Consider the following 9487-nt stretch of genomic DNA (forward strand, 5'->3'; position numbering starts at 1 on the left):
TTCCACCTTGGAAATAACCAGCACATCCACCCTGATCTCCCCGGGTTTGATGATGGACATGTGGCCCTGATCTTTAATGTGAGTTCCAACACAGGGATTGGAGGGGGGGGTGCCGCATCCGTAACATCCCCAGCTCTCACCCCCCGTGCTTGGTAGGGTTCCGTAGCTTTTAACAGAACTAAAGCCCAGCTTTAAAGACCCCTTCCTCTTGCTGCACAGTGCGGGGGGGTGGTGGTGCCTTGCCACAGCTGGAGAAAGTGCTGCCCGAGCACCCATCCATCTGGGGGTTGTACCAGCAACCCCGTGGGGCAAAGCAGCCTCTACGAGAGCCCAGGTGCCACCACTGCTTTTGGGCACCCTGCCATCCCTGCCCACGTCCCCCTTGTCACGCGCGAACCAGGGGACCCCCCAGCAGCGCCTTCGCAGCACCCCCGCTAGCACCAAGCCCCGCCGTTTTGCTTCTCCATCCCTTTCCTTCTCCATAGATTCCCTCCCACGCCTGTCTCCTGACATTTATTAGGAACACTGTAATAGATCAAGCTGTAAATTCAGGCAGATTTTAACAGGGGTGCCCACTGAGAGCCCTGCATTCCCAAAAAAGGGCTGACCGAGGACTGCAGTTCCCCAGTGAATCCCTCCAGGGAAGGAGGGGGATGAAGATGCTGCTGTGGTGAATGTAAAATTGGGATGAGCTGGGTGTCTACCAGGGGATGAAGGGCTGGGCCGGAGCTTGGAGCATGGCATAGCAAAGGACCAGCGTGATACCATGCCTGATTCATCTTTCCCTGCCTGGTTTCCACTGAGAGCTCCAGAACGAGGAGGGATGATGCTTAGAAAGGGACAAAGGGACCACCAGCATCTGCAGGGTGGGAGCTGCCGCTGGGTCAAGGGGGAGAAGTACAATAAAGCAGTTAAAAGGGACCAGAAGGACAAAGGGAAGGGGAGGACAGAGTCGAGGTGGGGAGGCAGGAGTTGGGATGCAGGGCTGGGGCGAGGAGCGATGCTCAGCCTCTTCCCAAGGTCCCAGGGAGACCAAGCCGTGTCTGGACTGAAGCTGGCAGCTGCTCATGGAGGTTTCCACACGTCTCTGGCTGCTCTTTCCTCCCTCCCACCATTAGCAGAGTCTCTCTCTTGCCAGCTCCATGCTACCCCCCTCGCTGCGCTGGCGCTGACTGCAGCCCCCAGCCTCAATCTCACCGTGAAGGTCTCTATACGTAGTTATATAGATCCATATGGGGCAGTGGCCACGGCTGGCTGGGAGGCGGCAGCCCCAAGGTGGCACACACAGCACGGCCAAGCTGTTTTTCACCAGGGGTTTCTGGGTTTATTTTTCCTTGCAGCAGCGCCTGACCGAGGAGCTGCAGACGATGGAGAACGGTTACCATGACAACCCCACGCTGGAGGTGATGGAGACCTCCTCTGAAATGCAAGAGAAGAAGGTGAACCTCAACGGTGAGCTGGGGGATAGCTGGATCGTTCCTCTCGACACCCTCATGAAGGAGGACCTGGAGGAAGAGGAGGACACGCATTTATAGGATACAGAACTCGATCAAGCAAAAACCAACCACCGCAACCCAGAAAAAAAAAAACCCACAATATAATCCCTACATGCACACAACTCCAAAACAAGGCAAAATTCCCAAACCCAAAAAATCCCTTAATGAACTAACCACAGCCCCTCGTGCCACCACGTGGGGTGCAGGATGGAAGAAGGGACACAAGAGGACACCTCTTGGGGCACGTTCTCAAGGCAAGCCACCACGGTGGCCGCATCCGGACGAGCATCCTCCATCACCCGGGTTGCTCAGCAGGACCCACCACACCAGCTGCGGATGAACAGGGTGGCTTTGCTCCTGAAGAGCTGCTGGTGTCTCCTCCGAGCATGTCCCCTGCCATCCCGCGTCCAACCACACCAACCGCAGCCTCCAGCTATCGAGAAACTCCAAGAGAAAAAGCAAGCAGTGTCACTGGGATGGGAGAGGGAGCACAAATCCCAACAGCAACCTGGCACCTGGCAATTAGAGCTAGAAAAATCCCCTGGCCCACGCGGTTTAGTCATCACTCTGCCCTGTCTGACATGAAACGCCCAGGTATGGAGCAGAAAAAGCTGGAACAGCCTGTTCTTTTTTAATCCAGTTTCCATCCTCTCCCCGTAAACTGCCAGCTAAAACGCACAAGAGCCCCACATGGTGCCACAGGCGGACCCAGGCATCCAGACCTGGCTGGGTGGGAGGGATGCAGCAGTGCCAAGCGATGCCCAGTCCCATGCCACTGCCAGCTGCACCACAAAGGGCTGTGGGATGGATCCCGCACCTGGTTGGAGACCAGGAAAAATGCAGCAGCTTCTGGCATTGTGCAAAGGGGAAGGACAAGTTCATCCTTGAGTTGAATTCCTTGAGTTCATCCCTCCGAGGAAGGGTTTAATGAGCCCAAGAGCAAGGCCTGCTCACCAGCCCAGGAATGAGGCTGGGGGTTTGGTGGTGCAGGAGGCCAGCTCCAGCACCGACCAGCTCTGCTGCCGCATTTCCTTACAGAAGCGTTGATTGCCTTCTGGTAATTACGCAGCAGCATCTCACGGCCCACATCCATCCTCCCCCGAGACCGTGGGTTACGCGTGCCGTCACGGCTTATGATTGTTGGGGTTGTGTTTTCCTGCGTGAGCAGCAGAAGAGAGAAAAGAGCAACAGAAGCACGAGCCAGGTAGCTTGGTGGTGTTCAGGGGTTTCCACTGGTACAGCCCGTAGAGTTTTCTCCTCGTGAGATTTATAAGCTCAGTCTACACTACCAAGTTTTTCTTCAAAAGCAGGTAGAATAACCAAAACCTGAGAAGAAAATTCCAGCTCAGCAGCAAAGTTGGGACTGAGCTTCACCACGCAGCCCCCGGTCCCTTGTCCAAAGGTCCTTCACTCTCTTTGCCATAAGTCCTCAGAGGGAAAGAAAAATAATGAAGAGCAGAAAGAGGCTGGACTGAGGCCATTTCTGATTTTTTACTCCCCACCACAGCTCCGAAATGGCTCTGGAAGGACAGGGAGAGTTTCACACCTTTGCTCTGGCTTTGGTGAAGCGGCTCAGCCCTGGCAGAGGCAGGGCTCAGAGAGCGGGGCTCCATCCTCCAGCACACAGGGAAGAGGACCAGAGGGTCACTTGGGTGAGTGCATCTCCCAGCACGAGGATGCTGGTGGTCCCGAGCCCTGCCGCAAGGCAGAGGAGCTGCAGATGGAGAGCGATTCCCCGGCACAGCCCTTCCTCTCCCCTGCTCACCATACACCACGCATTCACCAACACACAACAGGGTGATTTCCTTCGGGCTCCGCTGCCAGGTCAAACACGATGGGCATCAGCTCCCACGGCCACCTTGGCAGAGGGGAAAAGCAGAGCCGAGCAATGGAAAGCTTGGAGAAACCCAGGTCGAGTCCGTCCTTGGGAGTACTCATGAAGAAGGTCGGGGTGGTTTGCTCAGCCTCGGGAGATACGTCTTCTCAAAGGGACTGGCTCTTCTCCCTTCTCTCCTGCATGAAGGGCAGAGTCTGAAGTGTTTAAAACTATATATTTTTATATGTAAATAGTCCTGCTATTCATTAGCAATGTATCCAGCACACTTCATTCACTTGTGGACTGCACTAGGGGGAAGTAATTTTGGAGGAGGGGTGTGGAATTCAGAAAAAGCTGAAGGCCAGTCTGGTAGGGGATCAAAATTCAACATGAAGCAGGAAAATGCCTCCCACCCGGAAAACCCCGTGCCACGGCTTTGCCCCTGCAGCGTTGAGTTCAGCTCTAACGTTGCAGCGAGGCTCAAAGAGCCGGCCTCGGCATTTGCTTCCCAGTTGACCTGAGAGGCGCGTGACAGGTCAGTGACCTCTCGTTTCTGTCCTTGGCAGAAAATAAATGCGGTGAAAACACGGGGCAGCCGCGAGGCTTTGGCCGCAGGGGCTGGCCTTGCCGTGAGGATGCAGAGCATCTCCCAGCAGTCGGGTTTTGGCATGTGCCTAAGATCCCCCTTCCCAGCGAAGAGATGCCAAAGTGCTTTAATGAATCAGGTCCAAAGACTTTCCAAGAGAATCCTACAAAGGCTTGAGATCACCTTTTCGAGCAGAGACCAGTGATGATATTAACTGCTCAGCAAGTGCTTATAGTGATTTATATTTGAATAGGAATTGTACATTTATTTATTTTTCCAGACACCATATTTTTAAACCACTAATATTTTATAATAGATTTTCCTTCCCCTATTTAAAGAACTATTTCCACAGAAAAAAAAAAAACCAAAACAGTACGTTTTTTATGTTGAGAACATTCTTTTTGCAAAAAAACAAATCAGGTAGGAAATGCAGTGATGAGCATCTTTGGCCTTAAACCTTCCCTTCGTAGACTGTAGCCATAATTGTTAGACCAAAAATGTATTAAAAAAAAAACCTACCCAGGCATTTCCCCCTTCCCTGCCCCTCCTCCCTTGCCCACGCTCCTCTTCTCTCCCCCAAAACAGCTTTAACATCCGACACGTCGTACAAAGAGGTTATTGCTCTTACCTTTTGGTGAGAGTTTTACAAGCAGCTCAGATGTCCTTGCAAGAGACTTTTCAGATTCACAGGGAACATGTAAATATTGCAGGACCATTTATCTCCTGGCTCACAGTGCTGTGACCCAACTGACGAGGTTCATACTGTGACTGTTGCCTACGGAAGACATACAGGAGAAGACATAATCCATAAGGGACTGGAGAAGGAGAATCTATTTCCTAAGGCCCGTTGAACCTTGCACATATACTAGAGCTCTTATGTACTGTATAGCAGCATCTCTCACGGGGACAGGAGTCTGATTTACACTGGAATTTACTGAGGAACTGGATTGTAGAGATTATTCTTGCATTTTCCTACAAATATATTTTGAAAGCATCATTTATTTCTGTCAATAAACATTCTTATGTAAAAGACTTGTTTCTTGGCTGAGTGAAAAAAGGGGTGGGGGGAGCAGAGTTTGTGCTGGAAAGTCACAACTAGCCGTTACGCAGAGGTTACAACTGGCCACGGCTTGGGCTTATCTGGGAGCCCAGCACAGGCTCTGCACGGCCCTGCTAGCAAGAACACGGGAAGTTACTGGACCAGCCGGAGTGAGACCAACACAGACTTTCAGAGGCGGCCAGCCACGGAGGAGCTTGTATTTTTTCCATGCAGGATAGTGGTGAAAAAACCTCCCTTAATTAACAAAGTAGAAAACCCAGAGGGGTGAGACGCTCAGTTGATGCAGGCGAGGGCAGCCCCACCACTGTTGGAACTGTTAGTGGCTTTAGGCTCGCGTTGGCAGGAAGGGAGGGGAGTTCACCCCGATTTCTGCATTTCATCCTTGCTCACTCCTAACCCGCAACCTCCCCCCTCACGCTCAGGTCATGCTGTGGAGGAGGGAATCAAACCTGGTGCCCCCAGGCCAAAGCAGCCTAGGAGGGAGGGCCATCACGCGAGGGGACAGCGGGGTCGGCAGCAGCGTGGGCAGCTCGGTGTCTCCATTTCCCTTCAAGTACCCAAAATAAAACATTTGGCTCCAGGTTCGGTTTCTACTTAGAGGAAAGAGAAGAAAACAATTTGGTTTAAGTATCAGAAGCGGGTTATTGGCATCAGCCTATGTTCCAACTCCGTGTTCCTCCCCAGCAGAAGTTTTTGCAACTGCTAGGCACACGCTGGATTTCCGGGATACCGACCCAGCCCATCCCTGATTTCGGGGAAGCAGCTATTTTCTCAGCTGTTGTGCAGCACGGAGGGACGCGGCAGGCTCCTCCAGCAGGAACAGTGCCTGCTGCCCAGCCACAGCGCCCACCGGCTTCGCAATTCCTGCACCACCGCGAGACCTTCAGACGCATTCCCGTTCTCAGCAGCGAGCACCGTTAGAGCAAACAGATCTTAAATACACACCCTTGCCAGCATATACATTTTTATTAAGAAAAAAATGAACAAAATACATTCTCTCCATATGTACATTACATACAACATAACTACATTTGTAGATACTCCTCATATCACTCATTCATTTATGTACAGCACGGGGCTTACATACCAACCCAGAAATTACGAAAGATGATTTATGCCGAGGAAAAAAACCCCAACACTCCAGGCAGAACAAAGATTATCGGTTTAGCTGTAAAGAAAAGGGCAGGATGGGGAATCACCAGAGTCCAGGAACGATGTCTGTAACCACCATGGGCTCAACACTGGACTAGTCAACACCTGACCTGTTATTAACACACGTGCGCGGTTCGCAGATGCTCCTTTCCAGCCCAGGGCTGTCTGCACCCCTCCGATCAGCTCTCCTATGGTCAGGTGTCCAAGACAACGACGGCAGGACAGACACCAGAAGGAATTCAGACAGACACCAGAGTCTGCGGGATTGCTGTAGAGATGTAAAAGCTGCAAGTTGGATGCCAAAACAGGAAAAAAAAAAAAGGGCCAAATTCTGGACAGGGAGCGGACACTCACAACTCCAAGCACCACACAGGGAATAAAGAGCTTCTGGGGACCACAGGAGGGTGTAAAGGACAGGGTAATGAACACCAAAGGTCAAGACAAATAAAGCACCACACTGTACAGTGCTCCAGTAGGAGTAGAGGCATCAGCCTAACCAGGTTAGGCTGTCCTGCCAGCCAGCTTCGCAGTGTTCGACCCCAAGCTACCCAGACCCTGTCTGTGCCATCAAAGCATCTAGAAGAGAGGTTGTTTCAGCAGTTCCAAAGCACAACGTTCAAAGGGAAAACGTTTACCGAGACCAGATGCTTCTGAATCGAGGCAGGTTGCACCTCAGCATCTAAATGTACAAGATGCCCACCAACCTACAAGGATGGGAACGCCGTCTCCCTTGAACTGAGAATAAGCCAACGGGCTTTAATTTCTGCCCTAGGACAAGTAGTCTGCAAGATCTGGGGCCTCCAAGACTCATGACTCCCATAAACACATTTGTATAATTAAGCTCTGTTCTCTGGCTTACGGTCTCCCCAGCATCCCCTCATTTCCTGCTGTGGAGGAGGGTAAGCTGGAAGACACAGAAAATACAGCTTTAAGTCTTAACAGCTACTACTAACTAGGGGTTTGTTTTCTTTTCCACTACCCAGCACAGCAGCTTCTGAACTGAAAAGTGATTTGGACATCAAAACATCGACGGGAGGCAGAGAGGGGAGGAAGGATAGGAATGATGAGGAAAACATGAAGGAAATAGCTTCCACTGCTGGTTTGCCTTCCCCACTGCGACAGCAGATGAGAGGGGAAAACAAGTCAGCAGCACAAGAGTTATCTCCTCCATGGTTAGATAAAAGTCTTCTCCAGGACAGGAATTCTCCACACTGCTTGGGGAAGGAAATCCGGCTGTCACCTTTGGAACAGCAGGGTATGAAGAGGTAAAAGGATCAGCTGCTGTTCAGACTGGACTATTTGCAGCAAAGTCATTGACTGGCAACTGAGAAAGCACAGGTTGATAAGAGTCATTGTCCCCTTTTAAGAGCTGAGATATTTTTTTTGTTAAGACTTAAAAAAACCCACCACTTTTCAGCCTCAAAGTGGTTTGTTCAATGAACAGCCCCTATTCAGATGCTGCAGCTCTGCTGTATTTAGTGAAACATAAAGTAATTGATTCAATCCCTTGGGCAGCTAGCTACAAAGTCAGGATATTTAAAGTGTGTTTTCTCATCACTGGGGAGAAAAACCTGTCTATTGGTATTTGTGAAGCGGAGAAGACCGCAACTACTGGAGCCACTGTGGTGGTCTAGTCTCCCCACCATCATATTAATTAAAAAGCAGCTAATCTCCCTTAATCTCACCAGCAGCTTTCATCAGAAAGCTCAGAACATTTTTAGGTTTTAACAGTCTCTGAAGACTGCCAGACCTGGTCTGATAGCTGACTGTGCTGCACAACCTCCAGTGCGTTTGAAGTGTGTTAAGCCCAGCTGGCTTCCTTGCAATTGCTGCAGAGGGACTGGAGAGAAAAAAAATATTATATTAGTGTCCCTGGTGTCTTTGGGTGGAGAGGGCCAAAGCTCGAGGTGAAGCTCCAGGACTAGAAGATCCTGGTATTGCGTCACTTCCATTTGAAAGAGAGCCAGAGAATCCAGCTTGCAGGCAAAAAAAAGAAAAAAAAAATATCAGCTCTAAGTAGCAGACCTACTTGTTAAGAGTGTTCAAAGTCATTCCACAAAAGACAGACCACATCATACTCACATGAGCTCTCACTGCATTGTCCCAAAGCCTATTTATCTTCCCATTCCCTCTGCCCTGCTAGGCTGCAGAAATAAGCCAAAAACCCCAACTACCAGCTGTTTGCCTCCACTGGTGAAAGCCTTGGGATTACAAAACAGCAGAAACCCAGGACTATCATTTAAATGAACTCGAGGGTTGGTGAAACCGTCTGTCTTCTGTCAAACCGCTATCACACTCCTGGTGCCACGCAAAATAAACCCTGCTGAGACAGGAGCCCTAACTTTGGGTCACGGAGGAGCACTGGTAAATAGGTGTATGCTGCAGCGTGACACTGACAGCACACCGTGCTGCTGCTGCTGGGAAATCAGCTGCCACGCTTCCCTGTCCTTACCCCGGAGCAGGAACTGCCCTTAGGGATAACAAGGTGAATCACAAGGATCCTCCCTGACGGTTTCAGAGGAAGCAATAGGGAGTTTTGCAAAGGATGCAGCTAGAGCGTTATGGTGTGACATGGAGAAACTGATGCCTCAACAACCACCACACAGCCCTCACCTTTGACTCCTTTGTAGGTACTCCCTTAAACAGAGGGAAGTCTGAGGCACAGCACTGTAATAGCAGTGAACAGGCAGGCAGGGAAAGAAAAATGCAGAATAAATGAGGGAATAACCAAGGGACCTTGTTTTGACCACCACGTTGGGCAGCATACATGTTAGTGATAGGTTTTGCTTTCAAATTTGCAGAACCAAAAATCTAAACCTGGTCGAGCCAGTCTTGAGCTATTCACTCACGCCACGTCTCCCCGGAATGAACTGCGATGCCATGCCAGAGCTGAACACAGTCAACTCGTTTCTGACAGCACTAAAACACTTACAGTCTCCGGGTCGTCAGTACGAGCTCTGCTGACTTGGAGCAAACAGCTGGAAGCCAGGACAACCTGTACCTTTGTCTGCACCAAGTATAAATTAAGATTTCAGGGTACTGAAGTGATAGGCTGACAGCAGCTTCAGCGGGTCTGTGGCTGTAGATATTTGGAAGCAGAGCGCTGTATTTGGGTCACAGCAAGTATCTGGAGTTCATCACTAACAAATCAAGCTCAAATATACGAAAGCAAAGGAGAGGGCAGCAACACATTACCTTTAGGATCTGTGCTAGGGGAAGATGCTGCCTTGCAGACCTAAGCCATATAGCTGGTGTTACGTACAACCCACACAACCACTATCCTCTTTGGAGGTTTCCTTAAATAACCAGAGCAGACGTGGATAATATCCACAGCTCCATCCAGTTCTTGGACCTCTGCCAGGAATGAGCCATCAACC

General features: G+C 50.5%; 1 protein-coding gene across 1 annotated transcript in view; it reads left to right on the plus strand.

The window, feature by feature from the left end:
- The window catches only part of PODXL (podocalyxin-like), a gene marked incomplete at its 5' end in the record, with an annotated part of 10834 nt that extends 9299 nt beyond the window's left edge, over positions 1-1535 (plus strand). The window contains 2 exons of the mRNA XM_010161882.1: positions 22-78; positions 1341-1535. Of these exons, the coding sequence (XP_010160184.1) occupies positions 22-78; positions 1341-1535 (252 nt within the window). The remainder of the gene's footprint in view (positions 1-21; positions 79-1340) is intronic.
- Positions 1536-9487: the final 7952 nt, after the last annotated feature.

Source organism: Eurypyga helias, unplaced genomic scaffold (assembly GCF_000690775.1).
Source record: "Eurypyga helias isolate BGI_N326 unplaced genomic scaffold, ASM69077v1 scaffold4892, whole genome shotgun sequence".
Taxonomy (NCBI): domain Eukaryota; kingdom Metazoa; phylum Chordata; class Aves; order Eurypygiformes; family Eurypygidae; genus Eurypyga; species Eurypyga helias.